Below are 27,441 nucleotides of genomic sequence, written 5' to 3'. Positions count from 1 at the left end.
AAAACTTAAAATATCTGGGGTTACATGCAAGTCCTGGGATGAATTCCTGATCCAGGTCAACTAATATTCTTAACTGTACATCAGTTTTTTCTCTCAAGGTAATCAAACATAAAGAACACAGAGAACACAGGGTAAAAACTGAATAGTTGAAAAAGCAAGCAGTACCACTTACAACTGACATTTCATTTTAGACTTGGCAACCCCAGAAAATATGGGACTCATTTAAACTGATGTTTAATAATATGTAATTTTTCATAAATTTATTGTGTCTTTGAAATAAAGAACTATTTCATTTGCATTGTGATTATAAAATTCTAATACATGTTTTTTAAATTTTATAATTGGACAGGTATAATTTTCTAAAAATGTGGAACACTAACCACTAATAGAAGTTAATCTAACATTTTTGATATAACATAAACCTTAAAATTTTAATAAAATATTCTTTTCCCAAAACAAGTCAAAGTTGAAATTTGTACAGTGTCTGAAGGAACTTTTCCTGTAATCCACAAAGCAATGTAAATATGGTAGGCCCTCTGACAATGCAAATGGCATATAATCATAACAGATTAAAACTTTTCTACTTCAACACAAAAGAAACAATCTCAAATTGACCCAATCTGTGAAGTGTTGACTCGTAGGAACGAGGGGCCTAGACACTAGAACTATACATGTTTTCTCACTCCTAAGTCTTAGGCATATTAACTACAAAAAAAAAAAAAAAAAAAAAAATTCAAGTATTTAAAAGATTAAAAAAAAGTCAGAAAAATTCAAAGAGCCATTACCAGATAAAAATGGGTTTTTTAAGAGTCCATAAATGCCAAACAGCAACAGAACGAAGAGAATCAGACGAGTTCGTCTTAGAGAATCTGGAAGGAGAAAAAAAAAAGCCTTAAATGACATCAATGAGAAAGGACAGCTTGACAAAAGGCAAATATTAGGTTACTGATGGAAACCATATTTTATCACATGAGGTTTTGGAACGTGGCATGCTTTTGTATAACTGCCATGATTTCCTTTCAGCACCCTGTCAGCAAAACCTCACGAAGCCACTCAGGCTTCTGTCCTTGACATAGGTTCTCAAAACAAGGCAAAGAGTCCACAGATATTTCCATTTTGACACAGCTTACATTACAAATATAACAGAATATAAGCAGTGAAAAAGTGGTAATTGTTAGAAAAAAGATTTATAATCACTTAAATACAGGACTATGACTTCCTTTTAGGTATCTACCCAAATATGAATGGGGTCAAATCAACTTACCATTGGTTTTTTGTGTTAGTGCTTGCGCTTTCAGAAAACCCTCTGCAAAACCAGTTTTAAACGCATCTTGGTGAGCTTCGGGTATATTTTTGGTCTTCATGAGTTTGTCCAAACTCTCAACATCTGATCCTCTGTCCCGCAAAAGGAACCCCTAAATACACAAACAACACATCAGTATTGATTGACTATATAAATAACACACTCCAAAAATATAATCACAACTCACAAAAATATTCATTCAAAGAGTCTAGAAATTCTAATTTTTACCGTCTGTGTGAAGAATTACAGTAATACTCAACAATAAATTACTTCATCAATGGCTAGAAAACTAACTTTGGGCCTTACACTTGCATCAATCAATTCAGGTCAAGAAACTCTCTGTAAGAACACTATACTGAGGGGCACCTGGGTGGCTCAGTCAGTTAAACGTTCAACTTCGGCTCAGGTCATGATCTCACAGTTTGTGGGTTCAAACCCAGCGTCAGGCTCTGTGCTGACAGCTTGGAGCCTGGAGCCTGCTTCGGATTATGTGTCTCCTTCTCTCTCTGCCCCTGCTCATACTTTCTTCACTCCCAAAAACAAACAAACAAACAAACAAAAAAGGACACTATAGTGAAAACAACAAACAGGTCACAGGTGGACTTAGGGTTCTAATGGTTTGATGTTCACACTCCTTTATCTCTAGTAGAGGAAAAACCTCATCAATTTATTAAATGTTTACTGAGCATCTTTTATATACGTGGCCTTATAGAAGTTCTGAAAATGTAAAGATAAATAACGAATGATCTGAATGTTCTCAGACTGGTGGGGAGAGATACACAAATAATCAATTTTTTGAAATCATTTTGTTATTATGTTAGAAGCTCTAGGTCTGGTAAAATAAATGCTACCTCAGGAAGTCAGGAAAGGCATTACAGAGAACAGGATTTCTAAATTTTTTTTAACATTTTATTTTTACTTTTGAGAAACTGGGGGCAGGGAGTAGAGAGAAAGAGGAACAGAGGATCTGAAGTGGGCTCTGCCCTGAGGGCAATGAGCCCGATGCAGGGCTCAAGGTCACGAACCAAGAGATCATGACCCAAGCCAAAGTTGGGCGCTTGACCAACTAAGCCACCCAATACCCCGAAAACAGGATTTCTAAACCACAGGCAACACAAAGCATAAACAAGTTGACAGAGTCATTAAATAACAGCCTTCAGTGCTCAAGAACTACACGCAACCTTGTGTAACAGGACTTAAAAATGCAAGAGAGGAGCAGGATAGAGGTTCAGAGGGGAAGCCATAATGAAAGATGAGAACAGAAAAATAGTAGGCAGGGGCCAAAAGATGAAATGCCCTGTGTACTATGGCATGAATCTGACAATAAAGCAGAGGAATACAATTATTATATTAATACATTTTAGACAGATTGGTGGGAGGGTGGCAGTCTGGAGTCTAAACTGAAGGTAGCAAAACTAAAGACAAGGAGATTAAATATGTGTATATTTGAGTCACTTGGGCAAAAATTGTTAAAGTCTATCTATGCAGTGGAATTGGGGATGAAAAGAAACAGACCTAAGAAGTATTTAAGAGGCTGGATCAATAGGACTTTAGTGATTAATGGGCGTGAGAGGAGAGAGATGAATAAATCAAAGTTGATCATCAGGTTTCTAGCTTGGGTGGATGCTATTCATGAACACAGAGAACACACAAGCAGGTGTAGGTTGGTAGGAAAAAGGACAAAGGGAGATGTCTAACAGGCCAATGGAGAGACATGACTGGCACTCAGAAAAGATGTAGGTATAATGACTTAACACAGGTTATTAATCCTTTAGAAAATCAGTTGGCCAATAAAAGAAATCAGATAATGAAGGTTCTCATTTTAATAATTTGAAATGTATTGCTTTTTCAAAAACAAAAAAGAGTTCTAATTACCTTTACAAATGATGGCGCTATATGTTGTGTTTCTGCCAATCTTTCAGAGGTGGACTGTAGACGCCGTGTTCTTGATTTCAAAGTTTTAAAACCCCGAGACTGTATGAAAACTGAACAGAATAGTATCACATTTAAATTTTTAAATAGTATCTCATTGTAAATTTTTATAAGGAAAATGCCTAAGATTTGAAACTAACACCAAGCCTGTATATCCTAGTTTACTATCTCATTCTTTAACATAGTTCTTTGCCTGACGCTTCACTATACTAATACTTAAGGTCATCGAAATGGGTTTAATCTGTAAGTTAAGTTTACAACTTCTTGAGAGTTTTAAAATGTTAAAAAAAAAAAAAACCTACTGATGAGTATCAAATACAAGTCAGTGTCTAATTCCTCAAACCCCAATTCCACTTCCCAGAAGTAACCACTCAACAATTTCATGACTACGCTTGTATGTGTTTTAACACATGCTTTTTCTATAAAAATAGTGTACAATTTTTTGTCTTCTTTCACTTAACACTGTATCATGGACATTTTTCAGAACAGGTCAGACAATGCATTCAATTTAATGGCTGTTAACATTCTTCTAATTTTCAGTGTATAGCAATTTGAATATTCTACTACTTTTCTACTATGGACAGTTGTTTCCTGTTTTCTTATTGCTAAAAATGGTGCAGTTATAATTCTTGTACATATCATCTTTCAGCAAATGTAGGCTAAATTCTTAATGTGAAGCTGTGAGGTGTGAATTATTTAACACTAAGAAATTGCTCTCTAGGGGCGCCTGGGTGGCGCAGTCGGTTAAGCGTCCGACTTCAGCCAGGTCACGATCTCGCGGTCCGGGAGTTCGAGCCCCGCGTCAGGCTCTGGGCTGATGGCTCAGAGCCTGGAGCCTGTTTCCGATTCTGTGTCTCCCTCTCTCTCTGACCCTCCCCCGTTCATGCTCTGTCTCTCTCTGTCCCAAAAATAAATAAACGTTGAAAAAAAAAAAGAAAAAAAAAAAGAAATTGCTCTCTAGAAGGCTGTTATGGATTTATATACCCACCAATGAATAGGAGTATCCTTTTCTCCACATCCTGTGCAACCCAGGTTAATATAAATGTTTTTAATTTGTACAAGTGTGATAAGCAAAAAGTAGGGTCTTGTTTTAATCTGCATTTAAGATTATGGGGGGAAACTTAGAAACAATTTTTTTCTTTCATTGAATATTTTATTTCTTTAGCAAATTGATCACTCATGACCCTTCCCATTTTCATTTGTAAAAGAATGCATGTTATATTTAGTAACTTGAGGTCATGTATATTTGAAATATTTATTTTAATGTCTTTGTCTTTTGATGTAACACTTTATAAAGTTAATGTAGCCTTATCTTTTAACTTTTTGTTTTCTTCACTGTGTTACTGTGTTTTGATTAGAGAGCCTCATCCCCGAACTATGATTTTAAAAGGAATCTACTGACTTTTAACTCTTTTGTTCAGACCTTTGCCTATTTGGAACTTATTTAAAAAAAAAGCAGGGGGGGATCCGATTCCCCTTTTGTTTAGGCCCACGTTTGTTTATTTTATTTATTTATAAGTGATCTCTTGAACTCATGACCCCAAGATCAAGAGTTGGATGTTCTACTGATTGAGCCAGCCAGGCACCCCATTTTACTAAGCCCAAGTTTAAAATCAACTTCTCGGTTTTCATAGCAAGTGTTTAGGGTTTTGATTGGGGTTGCACTGAATTAATAAATTTGGGCATACATTAAAACTGTCACAGTACAAAATCCTTTCAAAGAGGATTGTGGCATTCTTTCATTTTATTTTACTCAGCTCTTTGATTCCTTCAGTAAAGTTTCACAGGCAACATATATACATATGTATGTGTACATTATGTTGAATATTTGTCAGGATAAAAGATTTGCTGGGTTTGAAGAAAACTATAAATAAAACCTACTGCTAGAATATAAGATCTTGATTTTGAGACATTTATCTCATATGATACCAGAGTAGCTTTTCAGATGATTTTCTTAAGTTTCCTAGTAAGCAAGCATCTTACCTGGTAAGCAAAAACAATCAAAATTTTGCCCTTTCCTTAAACTTACTTTCTATTCTAGCTTTCTACAACATTCTAGAAGTGTAACAATTAAAATATATTACATGTCTTTTTCATACACTAAAATAATAGTTTTTCTTCTCTAATCAATTAACATGATAAATTAACATACTTCCTAATATTGAATCACTTTTGTATTCCTCAATCATATTGATAGCAATTTCTGTACTTGCTTTTTCAGATTTTATTTAGGATTTCTGTATTTACATTATGAAGTGAAATCGATCTATTGGATTCTTTTTTATGCTAACATTTTAGTATCTGCGATCTTGTGGAATAAACAGGGAAGCCTATTCTACCTTTTTCTTTATTAAGAAAGTTATAAAAAATAGGAAACTGGTGATCCTGGAAAACAGAACACAACCATAAAACCATCTGAGCCTACCTCCTCTGGGGCAGTGAGATTATATTTGAAAAATACTCTTTCAAATTTTACAGTTATTGTCTTATCCTTTTTCTTGGGTCAATACTGCTAATTTATAACTTGGATATTTTTTCAACATATTTTTATTTATACACACTCTTAAAAGTTTAAAATCTTCATTATCTGTGGCTGTTACCACTTTGCACTTCTAACATTTTCTCATTGTTTTTAATCAGACCATTCTTTTTTTTTTCTCAAATTAAATTTGTTCTTCATTTAATTAAAACCCCCTGGATGTTGTATTCATTTCATGTTTTATACTTTTCAATTTCTCACATTCGTTTAAGGAAATTCTCAGAATGATTGTTTCATCAATTTAGTTTCCATCTTTCTTATTTCCTAATAAATTATACGATGCACTCAGCATCAATAGGTCTTCAACTCAAAGATTTTGATATGTTGATTTTCCTTGTGGTTCATTACTAATTGTCTATAACTTGTTTTTCTTTCCCTTTAGCCACAAGACATTTAGAAAAGTATTTTTAAATTTCCATAGTTAGGAAATTTTGTTTTAGGAACTTTTAAGGTATCCTGTTATACGATTTCCATTTTATCATATGATCAGAGAACCTGACCTGTGAGTTACTAACTTTTTGAAAATTTATTAAGATATTTTTTCATACTTTAATACATGCTCAGTTTTTAGAAGTCTTCCATGAATATTTAAAAATGTATCATCCTTCTTAAGTATTCTTCTGTCTTTTGCATTAACCATTTCTTCAGAGGATTACTGGTCTCTGTGCCCTACTTGGTATCTCTTTCATGCTATAAGTTTTCCTCAAACATGTGGAGATTCTTGCTGATCCATTTGTAATTGTAAAGGGAATACAGTGATTGGTACTGATTGTAAATAGAGGTTTTCTTAAAACTACCAAGGTGGTAAATGCCTTTATACTATGAAACATGGACTTTTAATGAATGAGCAGGATACCCTTAGTGCATGACTCAAGTCCATTATTTCTCTCCTTGGCATCAATGCTCAAACACAATCTTCAGAGACAGACTTCTCTACACACACACACACACACACACACACACACACACACACACACACCCTTTATTACAAAAGTGTCTTTTGCCAATTATAGCCTAAAAGTTGCAAGCCCTTTCTGGGACTGGCCCATTTTGGGGAATCTTTCGATTCAACTGTTTATGAATCATCCCAGAGCCCACAATTATTGACTTGGAAATTGGGATTTTTCCTAAGTTCTACTAGAAATAACAGCACACACCTATTTCGTGTCACTCTATTCTAAGTTCCATGAAGGTAGGTAACATATGTTGTTTTCATTTATAATTATCACTGTCACCTGACACTTAACCACTAGTGTCTGGTATTAAATCAATATAAATACATGCATATTTGATTTTGCTATCAATGTGAGGTCATCTATTTTATACCCTATGGAAAGTCCTCAAATTTCTGGTCCACGGACGAAACCCCTCTGCTGCTGCCCTTTTTCCTCATTAAATTTGTTTTTTGTCATTGTAATGGATTGAAACAATTTTGAAAATGAAATTTTAAAAATATGGAAGTAAACAAATGTGCTTATTAATTATTTTAAAGCTGTAGATAAGTTCCCTAGAGGTTAATTTATTGTGGCACTTATCACTCACATTAAAAATTCAGCTATTATGTATTTTCCAGATTAAAAATACTGGACATACCCAAATTAACTGATTCCAAATACTCTATCAGTTTATTGTGAGCTACAAATGAATGCTTATAAACATTAATATGATTAAGAAAGACAAATCAGAATCCATTGAATAAATCTACTATGTTTTTCAAAATAAATACAGGTGCTTCATACCTGGCCAGTACTGAAGATCTGAACAAATACTTTTAAGAGTTCTTGAATGTTGTCTATACAGGCAAGAGGAACGTAAAGTACTAAACATATCTAAGTAACCTGGAGGAAAATTGAAAAAAGCAAATTTTCTAGTTACCAAGCTAAAAGAAGTCATGAACTATAGTAATTTTACCAAATATTAGAAACATAAAAATATGAGTTTAGCCTTTTATTTGTTCATATGGCTCTGCTTGTATGAGTTTCTAAGAGCACTACTAATCTAATTACAGTTCTTCATCACTATCCTGTCTATCACTTGTCCCTTAGATTATCTTTTTTATCTGGCAGATGACCCTGGCTGCCAATAAAATTAAATTCAAACCAAAAGGGAAAAGGTATGTATGTTTAGCTAAAGTTACTGTTAGTCAAAAGCACGTAAAGAAAAGAACTGCTATTTCCTAGAGACAATTTCAAACACTCAGATGAATAATGTGATGAGTAAATACTGTAAACCAGAAGCACGGTAATCTTTCTCTCTCAAAGCTTCAGGTCACTGGGTACAAAGACAGTTCCTTCCACAGCTGGAAGCCATAAACTCTGGCGATCCTTGGAACTCCTACTGTTCACTAATGGGCCCCATCCTACTTAACATCCATGAGCCTAGGGAAAAAGTAAACAGCATCGATTGAAACAGATTCTTATCTATCCCAATATCCCAATTAAGAGTTCAGGGATTTTTCTAGGAATCCTATAGTCACATCAACAAACTCCTTCTTAATACCTCTGTCTGCCTAAGACAAGAAACAGCTGGCAGGAAGAGGCACAACTTTAAAAGGAAATGTAAATACACAGGCCAAAAGAGCAATAGTAATAATACTACTACTATACATCAATGATAGTAACAAAAATTTAACTCTACTGGACACTTACTATGGGCCAAGGAATAAAGTAGTTTGGGCTAAGTAAACTACTTTCATTATTTCATTTGATCCTACACAGTGAGACAAGGAGTTTTCCCCCAGGCTTCACATGAGAAAACAGCAGTTTAGAGGAATAAGGGAAATGCCACAGCTCCTCAGTCTCAGGACTGAGTTTGATCCTGGTCTACTCCTCACCCTTAACCACTAAGCTTCAAGACGTCTCTCAGGAAGGAGGTAGGACAGATTGTTAGTCCAAGCCCCCAGGCTCCAAAACTTCACCTTTTTCTCACAACTCTTATATGAAATAAAGGCAAAACAACGAAAAATTAGTAAATGAATTAAGTGTTTACAATGTACAGCTTCAAATCAATCCTTTATCACAAAACTATTTAAACCTGCACTTTTGTGTTATAATTTGTACTGATTTTTAAAAATATGTTCTTTCATCAATATAAAACAAGTATTTTTTTCAAGTTTTTAAAATTTATTTTGATAGAAAGAGGGAACAGAGCAGGGACAGGCAGAGAGGGGCGGGTGGGGAGGGGGGGGGAGGGAGGGAGGAGAGAGAGAGAGAGAGAGAGAGAGAGAGAGAGAGAGAAGGAGAATATGAATACCAAGTAGGCTCCACGTTGTCAGCACAGAGCCCGACATGGGGCTCAATCTCATGAACACTGAGATCATGACCTGAGCTGAAGTCAAGAGTCAGATGCTTAACCAACTGAGCCATCCAGGTGACCCTAAAACAAGTATTTTGATAAGGTCTAACATTCACTGTTCAAGTATCAACCAAAAAGAAATTTATGAAGTGGAAATCCTTTTAACGAACTACCCACTCATTATAATAACAGATTGTTACAAGATTTAAATAAGAAAATATACAGACCTTCTATAAAACAAAGGGACCAGGACTATTTCTTCAATGTATCCTCAGAAATTAGTACAGTACCTGGAATCCAGTAAAGGTTTGTCACCTAAAATTAAAACAATACTCCACTATTCTAAAATCTGTTTTGTATGCTATATTACATCTTGGGACAAATAAAGAACCCTAATGGAAAAACCAGTAATTTAGTAAAATTAAACTTTATTTGGTAAAGTCTAAATACAGTCTATAGTTAAAAGTACCATACCAATGTTCATTTCTCAGTTTTGACAAATGCACCATGGTTAAGTAAGCAGTTAACATTAGGGGAAGGCAGTTGAAGGATATATAGAAACTCAGTACTGTTTTGCAGATTTTCTATAAATCTAAAATTATTCCAGTATGAAAAGTTATAAAAGAAAGAACAAACAAATGAACTCGGGAAAGAACTTGACACACAGTAAACATTAACAAATGCTATCTGTTGGGCACTTGGGTGGCTTAGTCAGTTAAGTGTCCTACTCTCGGTTTCTGCTCAGGTCATGATCTCACGGTTTCATGGGTTGGAGCCCTGCGTAGGACTCTGCACTAACAGCGTGGAGTCTGCTTGGTATTCTCTCCCCCGCCCCTCCCCTGTTCACATTCTGACTCTCTCAAAATAAATAAATAAACAAACAACTTTAAAAATGAATAAATGCTACCTGTTAAATTATTAATAACTACGACCACTTACTTAAATTGGAACAAAAAACAGACTAACTTACCATATTTATTTTCAAAGAAGGACTGTGCAGAGACATAAGATGTATGCCAATGGGAAGAAATGCTCTTGCCTTTACAAAATCCGGGAAGTAGATTGTCTACCAGTTGATCAATCTGTCCAATTTTTAATTCAGATAATCCAAGGTCTCTTAAATTAAGTACAGGCTGTAAAGGATTGAGTCACCAAGACTGCATTATCATCAAGATATTTAACCAAAGAGTTCTTATCAGTTGAAATAATATGAATTTTTTAAATGTAACAAATATATTGATTCCTCTTTTCTCATATTTAAAAACTAAATTGGTACAAATATTTTTATAGTTCTAGCTTTATGGAGGTCAGTCACATGAAGTTTGACAAAGGTTAAAAATATCACATTTCCAATAGTATTGTGAAGTTATGGACATTTAAAGCCTCCTCCAGTCTCTAATAAACAAAAGCCCATTTGATTTAAAAAAAAAAAAAAAAAAGAGTATGCCGTTACCAGAGGACATCTCATTCCCCTGGCCTCATTGCCGAGATCCTTCTTCGAACTGAGAAGTTCTATAGTTACCCTTATCTAACTTCTAATAAGGAGGGACAACGAACAAAGTGAAAAATGTATGAAAACCAGGCAAGAAAATAAAGTCACATTACAACAGTTCTAAACTAACTACAGATTGGATAGGAGTTATTTTCTTGTCCATGGAAACTGTCAAGCAGACATTAAAGACAAGTAACAATTACAAGCCTCAGACACCTGAAAGTTCAAGCAAGGAAAGCAAAAATAAATAGCCCAAGTATCAGCTTCTGATGACTGAGGTGAAGTTAGATACATAAAGTTGCATGCACAAAAAATAAAGTTAGATCGATGGATTATATAGCTCTGGATTGATGTCCAGGCGTTTGTCACTTACTAGCTGTGTGACAAGTCATTCATATTCCTTTTTAATTTTTTTCATGTTTATTTTTGAGAGAGAGACATACAGCGCACGAGCAGGAGAGCGGCAAAGAGAGAGGAAGACAGAATCTGAAGCAGGCTTCAGGCTCTGAGCTGTCACAGAGCCCAAGTCGAGGCCTGAACTCACGAACTGAGAGATCATGACCTGAGCCAAGGTTGGATGCTTAACCAACTGAGCCACCCAGGCGCCCTGACAAGTCATTCATATTCTTAAAATCCATTTCCTCATTAGTAAAATGACGATGAAATATGCCTACTTCACAAGATGGTATGGATGAACAGAAAAGATCATGCCTTGGTCATCTGACATATCCTAACATACATAGGAAGATAGTCAAAGGCATGATGAAGGAAAATATTTAAACGTGCTCTTTAAACTACTGGGGCCCCTGGGTGGCTCAGCCAGTTCAGCATCCAACTCTTTTTTTTTTTTTTTATTGTTTAATTTACATCCAAGTTAGTTAGCATACAGGGCAACAACGATTTCAGGAGTAGATTCCTTAGTGCCCCTTACCCATTTAGCTCATCCCTCCTCCCACAAGCCAGTCAGCAACCCTGCTTGCTCTCTATATTTAAGAGTCTCTTAGGTTTTGTCCCCCTCCCTGTTTTTATATTCTTTTTGCTTCCCTTCCCTTATGTTCATCTCTTTAGTATCTTAAATTCCTCATATGGGTGAAGTCATATATTTGTCTCTAATTTTGCTTAGCATAATAACCCTCCAGTTCTATCTACATAGTTGCAAATGGCAAGATTTCATTCTTTTTGATTGCCAATACTCCAGTGTGTGTGTGTGTGTGTGTGTGTGTGTGTGTGTGTGTGTGTAGACACACACACACACACACATACCACATCTTCTTCATCTTCTTTATCCATTCATCCGTTAATGAACATTTGAGCTCTTTCCATAGTTTGGCTATTGTCAACAGCACAGCTATAAACATTAGGGTGTGTGTGTGCCCCTTTGAAACAGCACACCTGTATCTCTTGGTTAAATACCTAGCAGTGCAATTTCTGGGTCGTAGAGTAGTTCTATTTTTAATTTTTTGAGGAACCTCCATACTGTTTCCCAGAGTGGCTGCAACAGTTTGCATTCCCACCAGCAGGGCAAAAGAGATCCTTTTTCTCCACACCCTTGCCAACATCTATTGTTGCCTGAGTTGTTAATGTTAGCCATTCTGACAGGTGTAAGGTGGTATCTCATTGTGGTTTTGATTTGTATTTCCCTGATGATGAGTGATGTTGAGCATTTTCTTATGTGTCTGTTCTCCATCTGTTAAGCATCCAACTCTTGATTTCAGCTCAGGTCATGATCTCATAGTTCATGAGATCGAGCCCTGCATCAGGCTTTGCACTGACAGCATGGAGCCTGCTTGCAATTCTCTCTCTCTGCCCCTTCCCTGCTCACATGCCCACGCTTGCTCTCTCAAAAATTAACTTAAAAAAAAAAGTGCTCTTTAAACTACTAAAAGCTATACAACATAAAGGATATTATTACAATGAAAACAAAAGGACTACAATACTCAAAAGCTACTTTTCAAAAGTCACCTTTTAAAAAAGGGGAAGCCAAAAAGTCTATTTACAATACAAAGACTTCAAAAGGGAAGTGGAGATTCTTAACTTAAAATTATTTCCCTTACTTATTGGCTGTCAGGTCCCTGGAATGTAAAGAGAAATAAGATGCAGCAATTATCATACAACATAGTAACTGCTTTACAGAGACTTTTAAAACAAAAAGTAGTAAGAAAACACAGAGTAACCAATTTCCTAAGTCAGATAAGCTTCACTGAGGTTAACACCTAATTTGCAAAATGATGGTGAGTCTTGGGGTAAAGGGCAAACAAACTACCATAAAAGGGCCTGGATGTTTGAGGTGTAGTCCAAAGATCAGTGATGGAAGAATGAACTAGAAAGATGGGCTATGGGGCACCTGGCTGGCTCAGTTGGTGGAGCATGTAACTGTTGATCTCAGGGCTGTACTTAAAATCTTTTTAAGAAAAAAAAAAGAAAAAAGAAAAAGAGAAAGAGAAAGAAAGAGAGGAAGGAAGGAAGGAAGACAGGCAGGTTATGGTCAAGTTGTAAAGAGCCTTGTCTGAATTTAATTCTATAGCTAATATGATGAGTTTTGTTTTATACCAAGAAAATAGAAGATAAAGATAATAAACTGGGTAAGAAAAGGCTGATGGAGAAAAGAATTGAAGAAAGGCTGATGGAACAAGAGAAAAATGGTATGTGCCTGAACCAAGCTCTAACTAAAGATGGAAATAACAATCATAAATAATAGATACTTGGAGAAACCAATGAAGTATAATGATTGAGAGGGAGAAGGGTTCTGGATGGATGTGCTAGTTATCATTTTACTGTCTCCTAACTCCTCTTCATCCTTTTTCGGCTCCATGAACAATGATCTGGGCTCTTTAAATATTTTTTCTTTGCCATCTGGGACAATGTAAAGCTTTGACAGTAGAGACCACTGGAGACACTGTAGGAGTGTTTTTGTCCCTGGTTCCGGTGTGCTCATTCAGCAGGCTCCTGTCTGTAACACCCATTGTTTCTCTAGCATCTGGCGGCCACTTGTATAGCTTCTCCAAAACTTGGCTCCTACAGTAAACAGTGGCCAGCAGTACAGTACCTTGCAGCTTTTTTAGTAAGAGACATCCCCATGAACAGCTTTCCCTGCCTAGATGGCAACTTCCATCAAGTGTAGCTAGCATGACACCAGTGACTTCTCTGCCATTCAGTGAGCCAAGGCCATGCCCTCTTCCAACAAGGTCAGGACAGCAGTGTGTGGGTGGAGAACTCTTCCCATGATGCTCTCAGTCCTAGGAGTATTAGCCACACCTTAAATCTGCTTGTCCTGTATATTTTAGAGTTTACTTATTATTAGCCAACCCCTAGTTACTCCCATCCCATATAAAAACAGGGTTTTAAAAATATTAAACTACAGGGGCGCCTGGGTGGCGCAGTCGGTTAAGCGTCCGACTTCAGCCAGGTCACGATCTCGCGGTCCGGGAGTTCGAGCCCCGCATCAGGCTCTGGGCTGATGGCTCAGAGCCTGGAGCCTGTTTCCGATTCTGTGTCTCCCTCTCTCTCTGCCCCTCCCCTGTTCATGCTCTGTCTCTCTCTGTCCCAAAAATAAATAAAAACGTTGAAAAAAAAATATTAAACTACAAAATTACACTAATTTTTTACATTAAACTTTTACTGCTCAATTGACTATGTGGTTTCTCTTTCCTGATTGGAATCCCTGACAAAAAGGCGCTAAATCCACTGTAATCTCAAATATACTAGAATTTGAGAGTAGCTGAGTTCTGGACATCTTAATTTTGAGATCCCTGAAATTCTCCAGGGGGGGGATGGGGGGTTATTTTAACAAAGCACTAAATAAATTACTTCAAAGATTTAAAGAGAATTTGGGGTTGGAGACATATTTGGGAGTCATCAGCATATATATAAGTATATAGATCTAGATGTTAGGTGAAGATATGAAAATGGGTAACATAACTTAGAAGAACATGCATAACAAAAATTAGATCAAGGATAAATGCACGCCAAATATTTACGGGGCTGGCAAAAAAAGACAAGCCAGCAAAACAGAAAGAGAAAACACCATCATCAATGCAACATCACTCAATTCAAGGGAGTATTTTGAATCTTTGAGGGAAGGAGAATTCCAAGCAGCCTCTGCATGACTCAATCTCATGAATCCTGAGATCATGACCTGAGTGGAAATCAATAGTCGGGAGACTTAACTGACTGAACTACCCAGGCGCCCCAGGAGTATTTTGAAAGCAGTAAATGTTCAGTAAGATCAAATGCTCAGGAAAAGTTGAATAAGACAGATTTTTTTTAGAGGCCTACATTTAGCACAAAGGAAATCAACTGACTTTAGCAAAGTCTGTAAAATGGTACAAGTAGTAGCCAAACTATGATGAGATACAGTGTGAATAGAAGTTTAGCAAGTAGTTACATGTTCAGACTGCTATTTCAAGAAGTCTGAAAGCAAAGGGAAAATAAGTCAGTAGCTTGAAGGAAGTTGAAAGGAAGGTTCTAATACCTGCATTGTAGAGTGTATATTTGGATGAGCAAGACTTGATGAAAGCAAAGCCAATTGCACAGCAAAGGTAGAGATGAAATTAGAGATGAGGTAGGATGCTTAAGGAGAAAGAAAATGGGTTCTGTACAGTAATAAAGTTCACTAAAGATGAACAATAGGATTAATGAGGGCGTATCAGAGATTAAGAAGCCAATTCTATATCTGAGACCATTACTTACAACCTCAACACTGGCTTCCAGAATTTAGCTACTTTTTAAGCTCCTGACCTAGCAATTTCACTTAATGAAATAGTCAAAGATTTAGCAACACAAACAGTAAAAGTTGTAATGTTTATAGCAACAAAAAATTGGGAACAATATCCAATAATGGGATATCATACAATGAACGTTCTGAAGTCATTTAAAAATACAAAAAATGTATGGCATAACAAGTTCATAATGACTATTAAATTAACAAAGCAGTATCTAAATCAGCATATGCAGTATGATCCAATTATAAAATAAAAAAGTACAAAAGAGACATGAGATATAAATACAAAATGTTAACAGCATTATCTCTGGGGAACAGGATCATAAGTGAATTTTATTTCTTCTACCTACACAGTATTTTCCAAAATTTCTAAAATGAACATAATATTGCTATATGCAGCAATTTTGATACATGTGGTATTTTCATCAGGCAGGCTCTCTGGGACTGTAATTTAGGAGAAGGGTATCACCACAGTAGAAAAGACAATGGACTCCCTAGAAGAAGCAATAGGAATTAGGTAAATATTATAAAAGGAAAGCATAAAGATGTTGAATACAAATTTTCCATCTAATTAAAATTTTACCTTAAGACTGATTCCCAACCCCCCCCCCCCCGCCCCTTCCAAGAGTGAACATTTTATCTACCCTTTGCCAAAGCCTCTGATATCAGGACTAAGAACATAAGTTATTTACGGATTAAAAAGGTTTTTAGGAAATTTAACTACAGAGTATAATGTTTTCTGTGAAAAATGTATTCAGAACTACATGCACCTACCTTATTAATAAACCTTGTGAACACAAAGGTTTCTAGGCTGGGAATTCCCTGTATCCTAGGAAACACTGATTTTATAATTCTCTGAACACTGAAAAGTAGTTTCATAGCTTATACATTTCACTTTCAGGTCCCTGTATTCTAACCGTTCAATTACACTGAAATCTCCTGTAAGGCAGCAGATGGTAACTTCTTACTATTCTACCTTCGTTGAGACTTGGGAGGCAATTACGGTCAGTTAATTGTGGGTTCACTACTACTGCTGGAGCAACACAAAATATCTAAATGGTATCACACAATTAGCAATCTAGGAAGTGAATACTAAATACACTTCCACATGAATTTTTTTTTTTAATGTTTTATTTTATTTTTTAAAGACAGAGAAAGAGAGAGAGAGAGAGAGACAGAGAGAGACAGAGATTTCAAAGCAGGCTCCAGGCTCAGCTGTCAGCACAGAGTCCAATGTGGGGCCCAAACCCACGAACCCTGAGATCATGACCTGAGATGAAGTTGGACCCTTAACTGACGGAGCCACCCAGGTGCCCCATGATTTTGTTTTTTTTAAAAGTAGGCTCCATGTCCAACGCGGGACTCGAACTTACAACCCTAAGATTAAGAATCACATGCTCTTCCAACTAAGCAAGGTAGGTACCCCTGCCACATGAAATTTTTTTTTTTTTTAATTTTTTTTTTCAACGTTTATTTATTTTTGGGACAGAGAGAGAGCATGAACGGGGGAGGGGCAGAGAGAGAGGGAGACACAGAATCGGAAACAGGTTCCAGGCTCTGAGCCATCAGCCCAGAGCCTGACGCGGGGCTCGAACTCACGGACCGCGAGATCGTGACCTGGCTGAAGTCGGACGCTTAACCGACTGCGCCACCCAGGCGCCCCCACATGAAATTTTTAATAAATTAAATTGTAAAGAATAGGACAACATAACTTTTCCATATGTACAATAAAACCAGAATTAGACATCTTTATTCATAAAGGAGATTAAGCTGAAGACAGAAATCACCTTGTTACAAATGCCTAAACGTAGACATTTCAGGCATGTTTACAACATACTAAATCAAAAAAGCTGTTTCTCATACAATCAGGGTAAAAACTATTACCTCATTGCCAGGAGACTCATGCTCAGGAACTACATCTCGATGCTGGTTTTGTGAAGCTGATGCACTGACAGAAATAGGTGTGTTTTTTGGTGAATGGAAGGCATTGATGAGATGACTCAGAGGAACTGTAACCTAAGAGAAGATAAAAGTTGAAATTGAGTAGTGCTTTTTAAAATTAAAGAAAAATTCTCCTTATTGTCAGGATCTGGGATTTGTAAAAAGTTAAACATACACTGTAGATCAGAACAATATATTAAAAGATGTAAATACTCAGATTATTGCTGGTGGAAAGAATACTGGTAATTCTTCCAAGACAGCATTCTGGCTATATGAATCAAAAATATTTAAAAAACAAACACATATAATTTCCCATCAATCTAATTTCTAATAATTTATTCTAAGGAAATAATGTGAAAAGTGCTTGTTTGTGCACAGATGACAATTTTCATCAAAATGTTTAAAAAGCAGTGGAAAGGTAGAATTGTCCAGCATTAAGGGAATGGGCTAAATAAATGACACCACCATAAAATGAAATGTTTCAGACTTAGAAAAAAGTAAACCTATAGCAGAATTTTATTCTTAACTTCCTCACTGCACCATCCCGTTCTCATCCTGTTCTAAGTCACCATCATCTATATGTGGATTTTGCAATAGCCCTCCTACTCTCCCTGAATCTGCTCTATTAAAAACAAAGTTAGATCTCATCACTCCTCTGCCCAAACCCTCCAATGGCTTCTCTTCTCACTTACAATACAAGTAGAAGTCCTAAGCACTAGGATGTAGAAAGCCTCTGTGGTTCTTTATTACCTCTCCAAATTTATCTACCACAGTGTTCTCCTTCGTCTTCTCTACTCGAGACATCCTGGCCTCCTTGCTGTTTCTGGAACACACCTAGCAAAGCCCTCACTTCAAGGACTTTGCATTGCTTTTATTCCGTCTACCTTGCTCTCTGACTTCCTTCAGTTCTTAACCCAAAAGTCATCTTTTCTTGAGTCTTTTCCATAGCCAACCTACTTAAAATTTCAAGAACCCTGCCCTAAAAAATATTCCTTATTCTCTTTCACTGCTCCATTTTCTCTTCTTGACACTTTTAGTATCTAACACACTTTACACACAATCTACTTACTTATCTGTATGTTATTCCTGTTTCTCTCCAACCAATTCTGACAATATGGTAAGAACCCATTTAATTTATTCATTCACTCAAGAAATCTTTATTTGGCATCTGTGTGCATTATTGTTGCACTGGGATACAATATGAATAAAATAGAGAAAAAATATAAAGTATGTATACTAAGTATTGTGTAAACATTTTGTTACCCAGAACTGGGTTTGCCTTTTGGTAATGTCAAGCCAAAATACACAGCCATGCCAAAGAATAGGAAAAGGAAAGGTTTTACTTGGAACAAGTAAAGGAGCACACCAGGGATCTTTCCCAAAGCAGTGTCTCCCTGAATAACAAAATCGGGGCAGTTTTATGCTGGGGTTTCATACATATTCATGACAAGGCTTGTGCAGTGGGGAATACATCATGGAACTGGGGCAGTAGTCATCTTGAGGTGACTGAGTCCAGGTCAGAGTTACAAGGGCCAGCAAGGGGTCAGCATCATCAATTCTCTCGCTCCAGTTGGTCCAGTAACTGGGTGCTCAAAGGAGTTGAGATCCTTCAAAAATAAGTCAGGTCAGTCTTCACTTTTGAACTAACACTGGGAGTTTTGCCACTGACTTATCGTCCCTGATATGATTAGGCTATCTCCTGGCCTGATAGTGGCTGTTCTTAAATTCTTTCACAAGATGGCCAGGAAGCCTTACGTAAAGAAAGCTTTGTCTGTCTTTTTCCAGGGACCCCTACTTCCTTCTGTTTACAATTTTACATTAAATAATTATATAAATAAAGTAAAATAGAAGTCAAAGAATAAAATAGAGGAAAAAATCGCTTGCCACTTTGAACTTACATTTTAGTTCGCAGTGGTCTTTGTTCCCATTTCTTGGCCAGGAGCTCCTAAAACCCTTGGAATTTCCTGTGTGGTATAGTGTCTTACTATTCGTAAGGTAACCCTTTGGATCACTCCTGGATTTATGCTAATGAGATGATTTAGGCTAGGGTCTTTAAATAGCCTCAGGGCTGGGCTGGCCACTTGAAAGACCTAGTAATTAGTAGAAGGTGGGAACTCTTAGCCCCACCCCCCTAGCTTCTGGGAGGGGAGGGCTGGGGATTGATCTCTATAAAAGCTCTTGAACAGTGAGATGGAGTGCAGAGATTCACCCTGAAGAAGAGTAATCCACTCCACATCTTTTGCTTTGGGACCCTTCTGGCTGTACCCTTGTGTACTTAATCAACTGGCTGTTCATTTCTCTTTCATAATGGACCAGTAAATGTGAAGTATGTTTCTTAGTTCTGTGAGCTATTTTAGCAGATTATCAAACCTGAGGAGGGGGTTGTGGGAAACCCTGATTTATAGCTGGGAGATCAGAAGTATGAATGGCCTGGGACTTGTGACTGGTATCTGAAATGGGACCAGTCTTGTGGGGCTGAGCCTTTAACTTTGGGGGTCTGCACTAACACTGGGTAAGTAGTTTCAGAATTGAATTGTTGGACACCCAGCTGGTGTCATATGCCATATAGGCATATCTCATTTTATTGTGCTTTAACTTAACATACTTCGCAAACACTGTATTTTTTATAAATTAAGGTTTGTGACAGCACTGCATCAAGGAAGTCTTTTGGTGCCATTTTTCCAACAGCATTTGCTCGCTTCATGTCTGTGTCACATTTTGGTAATTCTCACAATACTTCAAACTTTTTCATTATATTTGTTATGGTGATCCATGATTAGTAATCTTTGATGTTAATGCCGTAATGGTTTTGGGATATCACAAATCCTACCCATATGTTGTGTGTGTTCTGATTACTCCACCAATGGGACCTTCCCATTTCTCTCTCCTTGGGCTTCCCCATTCCCTGAGACACAACAATATTGAAATTAGGACAATTAATAACCCTATAATGGCATCTTAGTGTTCAAGTGAAAGGAAAAGTCACATATCTTTCACTTTCAATCAAAATCTAGACATGATTAAGCTTGGTAAGGAAAGCATGTTGAAAGCCAAGATAGCCTAAAAGATAAGCCTTTTGCATCAGTTTGCCAAGTTGTGCAAGCAAAATAAAGTTGAGTGCTATTCAAGTGAACACACAAATGATAAAAAACCCAAACAGCCCATTGCTGAAAGTTTCAGTGGTCTAGATACAAAATCAAACCAACCACAACACTCCCCCTTCAGCCAAAGCCTAATCCAGAGTAAGGCCCTAAATGTACTTATTTGTATGAAGGCTGAAACAGGTGAGGAAGCTGCAGAAGAAAAGTCTGAACCTAGCAGAGGTTGGTTCATGAGGTTTAAGAAGCCATTTTTGTTAACACGAAAGTGCAGAGTGAAGCAGCAAACACTGAATAAAAGCTCCAGAAAATCTAAATAAGACAGATACCTAATGAAGGTGGCTACACTAAATAGATTTTAAACGTACAGGAAACAGCCTTCTATTCTAAGATGCCATTTAGGACTTTCACAGCTGGGGGAAAGTCAACACCTGGGTTCAACGCTTTGAAGGACAGGCTGACTCTCTTGTTAGGAACTAATGTAGCGGACTTTAAGTTGAAGCCTGTGCTTACTTACCATTCTGAAAATCCTAGGCCCTTAAGAATAGTGCTAAACTCATGCTGCCTGGGATCTATGAATGGAAGGAAGCCTGTTTGACAGTACATCTATTTACAGTAGGGTTTACTGAATACTCTAAGTCCCCTGTTAAGAGACCTACTGTTCATAAAACATGATTCCTTTAAAAATATTACTGCTCAGGTAATGTACTTGGTGACCCAAGAGCTCTGCTGGAAGTATACCATTTAGATTAATGCTGCTTTCATGTCTGCTAATACAACATCCATTCTGTGGCCCATGGGTCAGGAACAATTTGGGACTTTCAAGTCTTATTATTTAAGAAATGCATTTTGTGAAGACTATATAGCTTATAGATCACGACTCCTCTTACAGACCTGGGCAAAGTAAACTGAAAACCTTCACCATTTTAGATGCCACTCAGAACATTTTCATAGGAAGAGGTCAAAATATCAACATTAACCGGAGTTTGGAAGAAACTGATTCCAAGCTTCATGGCTGACTTTGAGGGGTTTAAGACTTCACCGGAGGAAGTGTAGATGTGGTGGAAATAACAAGAGAACTAGAAGTGGACCCTAAAGATGGCAGTGAAGGGCTGCAATCTCACGATCAAACTGACATAAATGAGCTGCTTCTATGCATGACCAAAGAAAGTGGTTTCTTGAGATGGAAATCTACACCTGGTGAAGATGCTATGAAGATACACTCAGCTGATAAAGCAGCAGCAGGGTTTGAGAGGATTCAGTCCAATATTGAAAGACGTTCTAAGTGGGTCAAATGCTATCAAATAGTATCATGTTACAGAAAAATCATTCATGAAAGAGTCCATCGATATAGCAAATATTACTTGTGTCTCATTTTAAGATTTGCCACAGCCATCTCCACCTTCAGCAGCCACTACTGTGATTAGTCAGCAGCAATCAACAGTGAAGCAAGACCCTCCAGCCAGCAAAAAGATTATGACTCATCGAAAGCACAGATGATGGTTAGCATTATTTAACAATAAAGTATTTTTAATTAAGGTATTACACTGCTTTTAGACATAATACTATTATTGCACAACTAATAGGTTACAGCATAAACATAACTTTTATGAAATCTTGCCATTTGCAACTACATGGATGGAACTGGAAGGTATTATGCTAAGTGAAATTAGTCTGAGAAAGACAAATATCATATGACTTCACTCACATGAGGATTTCAAGAGACAAAACACATGAACATAAGGGAAGGGAAACAAAAATAATATAAAAACAGGGAGGGGGACAAAACATAAGAAACTCATAAATATAGAGAACAAACAGAGGGTTATTGGAGGGAGTGTGGGAGGGGTGATGGGCTAAATGGGTAAGGGGCACTAAAGAATCTATTCCTGAAATCACTGTTGCACTATATGCTAACTAATTTGGATGTAAATTTTAAAAAATTTAAATTAAAAAAATAAATAACTTTTACATGCACTGGGAAACCCAAAAATTCATTTGACTTGTGTTACTGTGGTACTCCCTTTACTGTGATAGTATTCAACCAAACCCTCAGTATCTTCAATCTCATTTAATCCTTTAACAGATATAAACACTATTATTATACTTCCTATTTAACTGATAAAGACATCCAGAATTTAGATAGGTTCAGTGGCATGTTCAAGTCACTCAGCAAGTATATGAGCAAATACTCTAACCAAGATAATTTGACTCTAGATTCTTGTTAGACTCTTTATCCCATAGTTACTGATACAGAAATGAATTAATAATATGTTAAATGAAAAAAACTGTTAAATGTAAAACTACATCTTGGGATGCCTCGGTGGCTCAGTCGATTGAGCATCCAACTCTTGATCCTGGCTCAGGTCATGATCCCAGGGTCATGCCACTCAGCCCTGTGTCAGGCTCTGTGCTGAGCGTGGAACCTGCTTAAGATTCTCTCTCTCTCTCTCTCTCTCTCTCTCTCTCTCTCTCTCTCTCTCAGCCCCTGTTTCTCGCTCACACACTCTCTCTAAAGTAAAAAAAGTTAAAAAATTAAAAAACTACAACATACTTTTTAAAAAGCATGCATACACACGTATTCGTGTAGAGGCAAAAAGTACGAAAGAATGTATTCTAAAATATGTCTTTGCACAATGAGATTATGAAGGTTTTTCATTTTCTTATTTGTATTTTTCTTTTTGGCATTTTTGGCAATGAGCATGTATCCTTTTCAGGGTAGAAACAATAAGCTCTTTTAAAGCTACAGGAATCATGGGGCGCCTAGGTGGCTCAGTCGGTTAAGCATACAACTTCAGCTCAGGTCACGATCTCATGGTTCACCGGTTCGGGTTTGAGCCCCACATCTGAGAGCTCAGAGCCTGGAGCCTGCTTCAGAGTCTGTGTCTCCCTCTCTCTCTCTCTGCCTCTCCCCCACTCATGCTCTGTGCCTCTCTCAAAAATAAACATTTAAAAAAACCTACAGGAATCAATTTTTTATATTTTTATTTTAGAGAAAGAGAGCGTAAGCAGGGGACAGGAGCAGAGGAGGAGGAAGGGGGAGGGAGGAAGGCGAGGGGGGGGGGAGAGAGAGAGAGAGAGAGAGAGAGAGAGAGAGAGAGAGAGAGAGAATCCCAAGCAGGCCCCACGCTCAGTGCAGAGCCAGACACAGGGCTCGATCCCAAAACCCTGCTATCATGACCTGAGATGAAATTAAGTCAGATGCTCAACGGAATGAGCCACCCAGACACCCCTGAAAGGCTTCTTTCTAATTAGTTATATCTCTTATTCAAAAAAGGATTTAAGGGGCGCCTGGGTGGTGCAGTCGGTTAAGCGTCCGACTTCAGCCAGGTCACGATCTCGCGGTCCGGGAGTTCGAGCCCCGCATCAGGCTCTGGGCTGATGGCTCAGAGCCTGGAGCCTGTTTCCGATTCTGTGTCTCCCTCTCTCTCTGCCCCTCCCCCGTTCATGCTCTGTCTCTCTCTGTCCCAAAATAAATAAAAAACGTTGAAAAAAAAATAAAAAAATAAAAAAAAAACAAAAAAGGATTTAAATTGCTAAAAAATGGTTTGATCTCAATGAAAAAGTTCACCTCCCATATCTTTCCTGGCTTCACAGTTTATATTCAAGTGTATTCAATGATTAAGCAACCAGGAATTAGAAATATGTGTACTATCCTTCTTCAGAGCATAAAACACATAAGAGCATAAAACACATATATGAGCCCAATTAAGCCTGCCTGCAGTACACAAAATGCCTTCACCATCTCTACCAACATCACGTACCACTAACTCTCCATCCAGCTGATGATAAACTCTCCTAAAATTCGGTCTTCTTGATATAAACTTCTTGAACTTCAGCTTTAAAAGGTTTAATACTGTATTCAACAGGCCAAGTCAGACTTGTTTTTCAAACAACTGGTAGGACCCCTCCAGGGCTGAAAGCTATCAGCAGAAGAGAGGAAGGGGAGGGACAAAAGCAAGCAAGGAATGGGTTTTGTTTTGTAGAACCCACACTTCAGCCAAGGAGACTAGCTGTTTCACGTGAGAGCCCCTTGCTGTATCTCACCTGACAGCCACCCTATGTGAGCCTGTATGAGCTGGCTTTTTAAAAAAATATATATATTTTTTAATGTTTATTTATTTTTGAGAGAGAGACAGAGCACGAGAGGGGGAGGAGCAGAGAGCAGGAGACACAGAATCCGAAACAGGCTCCAGGCTCTGAGCTGTCAACACAGAGCCCGACACGGGGCTCGAACTTAAAAACCGTGAGATCGTGACCTGAGCTGAAGCCAGACGCTCAACCAACTGGGCCACCCAGGCGCCCCTCACCATTTTTTTTTTTTTTTTTGAAAATACAACGTATGCACTAGCATGTTGACATGCTAGGAATGAGTAACTGAACTGAAGTGCTTATGCGAGCTCCCTGCCCCGCCCCCTAATACACTGAATAAAACCTTCCTGTACTAACCCCACAGAGAGACAGGGCTTTGAGAGTCATCTGTTTCCTTACTTGTAACAAGTAATAAAGTTCTTTGTTTTCAACATTTTCTCGGGTTGTGTCCAATCTGATGCATCTCAAGTGGTGAACCCCTTGAGTTTGATCACACAGCTCGGCAAATAAAATTTTCACCCATCCAGCTGACCAAAACAGAAACACTTCCATCATCCCTCATTAAATTCTGCTCTTTGTTCAAAACAAACAAACTCATCCTCTTCTTTCCATAACTACTGCCACCACATTAGTGGTGCATTATCCCTCTCCTGGGTTACTGCAATAGCATCCTTAACTGAAAACACTTCTGATCAGGTTATCCTATGCTTACACTTCAAATGAAATCCAAAGTCCCTTATAATTTCCTGTATGATCTGCCTCAAGGCTTCACCCTAACCTTAATTCTGTTATTATGCCCTTTAATCACTACATTGTAGCCACACTGACATTATTTTTGTTCCTCCAATCAGCTAAACTCTTCCCAATCTCAGGACCTCCAGATACCCTTGCATATACCTGGGATACTGGTTCACTTCTATTAACTCTTCACTTGACTAACTCCTATTCAACTTTTCTTCATATCACTATAAAGATTTCACATTTGCTTTGTCCACCTGGCCCATTACTGATGTCCAATAAATAACTAATCACTTCATTTTCGATTATCCAACCAGTACTAGCAAAACAAAAACAAAAAACAAAAAACAAAAAACCAAGGGTGGGGGTTACAAAAGGAACGTAATTATATGCTGAAACTAAAGAGTGTTAAAAAATTATTTTTAAATCTGAATGTGTTCAAAAACTATTAGCAAAACTGAGTCACCCCACCCCCGCCCCAGCAAGAAACTATCAGAATGTTGCCATCAAAAAAGATTTTTAAATGAAACAAGGACAAGACACCGTCACAAGTGTTTACTCCCAAAAGAAGACAATTAAAAACCCTAGGAATGACTCTTTTCTGCCCTTTTGCTTGATGAAAAAATGGGAGAATATGAATAAAAATAGTAACTGCAAGCACTCAATAGCTTTAAAATATGTGTTTATTAGTCATTTCTGGCCAAAAAAGAAAGAAAGCACTCATAGTATTCAAATAATTATAACATGTTTGGGTTAAATTCCATTTAAAAAGGAAAGAAAGAGTTGGGTATCAGGGTTGTGAACAGTAAAATCACTGGAGAGGTGATCAGATGGAAAGAAACATTATCTGCTTTCATCATATCTAAGGCAAAGGCGTTTCCCCCAGCCTCACTCTGCTCCCCCCACCTCAGAATGTCCGGCACTGAACAATGCCTAATGGATCCTCTAGTAAAAATTCCACGCTATCAACTCGATAAACCAAAGTCCTCATCATCTCATGCCTCTGCTTCAACGTCAGCCTTTTACTCTCAGCGTGATCGCTGATCCCTTCTCAAGACTAGGACTTGCTTTGCGCTGATCGCCCCCCTCCTACGATCCCAAACGCGAAATCGCTTCCACGAAACGCAAACGGCAAAGAGCCGCGGGCAGGAGAGAAAAAAAAGGACCGGATGCAAGACTCACCTGGGGCTGCACCGTACTCGAGAGGGAAAACATCTCCTCTGGGCCCTCAGCGACCTCACCCGCCTGCCGAAAGTGCCCCTCTGTCCACGGCTCGGCGGGGAGGCGCTGAGCCCTTTCTTCCCTTTCTTTTTCCCTCTCCCCTAGCCCTCACTCTTCCTAGAAACAGAAAATGGCCTCCCCTTGTTACAGCTGCTGCAACGACATACAATCTACCCCGGAAGGCAAGCCTCCAACGCAACACTACTTCCGGGACAGGTGGGCTGCATCACCCGCGGGTGAACGCCAGCTCTAGAGCTCCACCTTTCTGGGTCTGACGTTTGTATCTACTACGGTAGCTGAGCAACCCTGGCCCCCAGGCTTGATGTTCACGGGAATAATACAGGTGCTGGATCCCCAAGCTCTCTGGCGCCGATATATACACACACACATACATATACATATATATACATGTATATATATGTATGTATCTCCCCCTTAAGAGGGGATGGCATTGACCCTGTTAAATCTTTTTGCATCTTCCTTACGAAATCTTCCAACATAGTCTCCTTTTCCGACTGGGCCTTGAGTTATGATAAACTCTTTCGCTACAGTTTAGTGCTTTTTATCTTCCCCACAATAAATCGAAAATTGTTCCTATTGGTCCACATCTGCTTCAGTCAGGCAAGTTACATCCTGTTAACATTGTCAGATGACAGGGCCAGCCACCTGCTTCCTGCTCATCCAGTTTCTCCACATTGTATGATTTCGGGGAACTAAACCAAACTGGCTTACATTTCGCCCAGGGGTGCGAGGTCGCGAGGGGTAAAAAACAAACAAAACCAAGCAAAAGTGGGGTGAGGGCGGGTCCCATCAACCTCGTTTGGAGGTCAGGAGAAACCTAGTCAATCCCGAGATTTCTTGTAAGCAAAAGACAGTCAGTGCCTCCCCAGTTATTACTAAATGAGGTAATTGGGCCGCGGTCACCGCCCTCGAAGAGTGTGTAGTTGGCTGGAGAATTTCCCAGCGTCCCAGCCCTCAGCTCCATTGGGTACTTCCGCGCTTACGAGCAAGAGGTGACAGGGGCGGGGCTGCACTGGGCTCGGCGCGAGCACGGCAACGCGGTGACGTCAC

The 27,441-nt window shown here is 38.2% G+C and overlaps 1 protein-coding gene across 1 annotated transcript in view; it reads right to left on the bottom strand.

The window, feature by feature from the left end:
* YME1L1 (YME1 like 1 ATPase) overlaps positions 1-26,560 on the bottom strand; it is a 51,608-nt gene extending 25,048 nt beyond the window's left edge. The window contains exons 1-7 of the mRNA XM_015070618.3: positions 26,332-26,560; positions 17,165-17,296; positions 10,039-10,201; positions 7,514-7,612; positions 3,179-3,288; positions 1,265-1,415; positions 786-869 (exon numbers count right to left, since the gene is read on the bottom strand). Of these exons, the coding sequence (XP_014926104.1) occupies positions 786-869; positions 1,265-1,415; positions 3,179-3,288; positions 7,514-7,612; positions 10,039-10,201; positions 17,165-17,296; positions 26,332-26,364 (772 nt within the window). The 5' untranslated portion in view covers positions 26,365-26,560. The remainder of the gene's footprint in view (positions 1-785; positions 870-1,264; positions 1,416-3,178; positions 3,289-7,513; positions 7,613-10,038; positions 10,202-17,164; positions 17,297-26,331) is intronic.
* Positions 26,561-27,441: the final 881 nt, after the last annotated feature.

This window comes from Acinonyx jubatus, chromosome B4 (assembly GCF_027475565.1).
Source record: "Acinonyx jubatus isolate Ajub_Pintada_27869175 chromosome B4, VMU_Ajub_asm_v1.0, whole genome shotgun sequence".
NCBI classification, from domain to species: domain Eukaryota; kingdom Metazoa; phylum Chordata; class Mammalia; order Carnivora; family Felidae; genus Acinonyx; species Acinonyx jubatus.
This window is presented reverse-complemented; position numbering and strand designations above follow the sequence as displayed.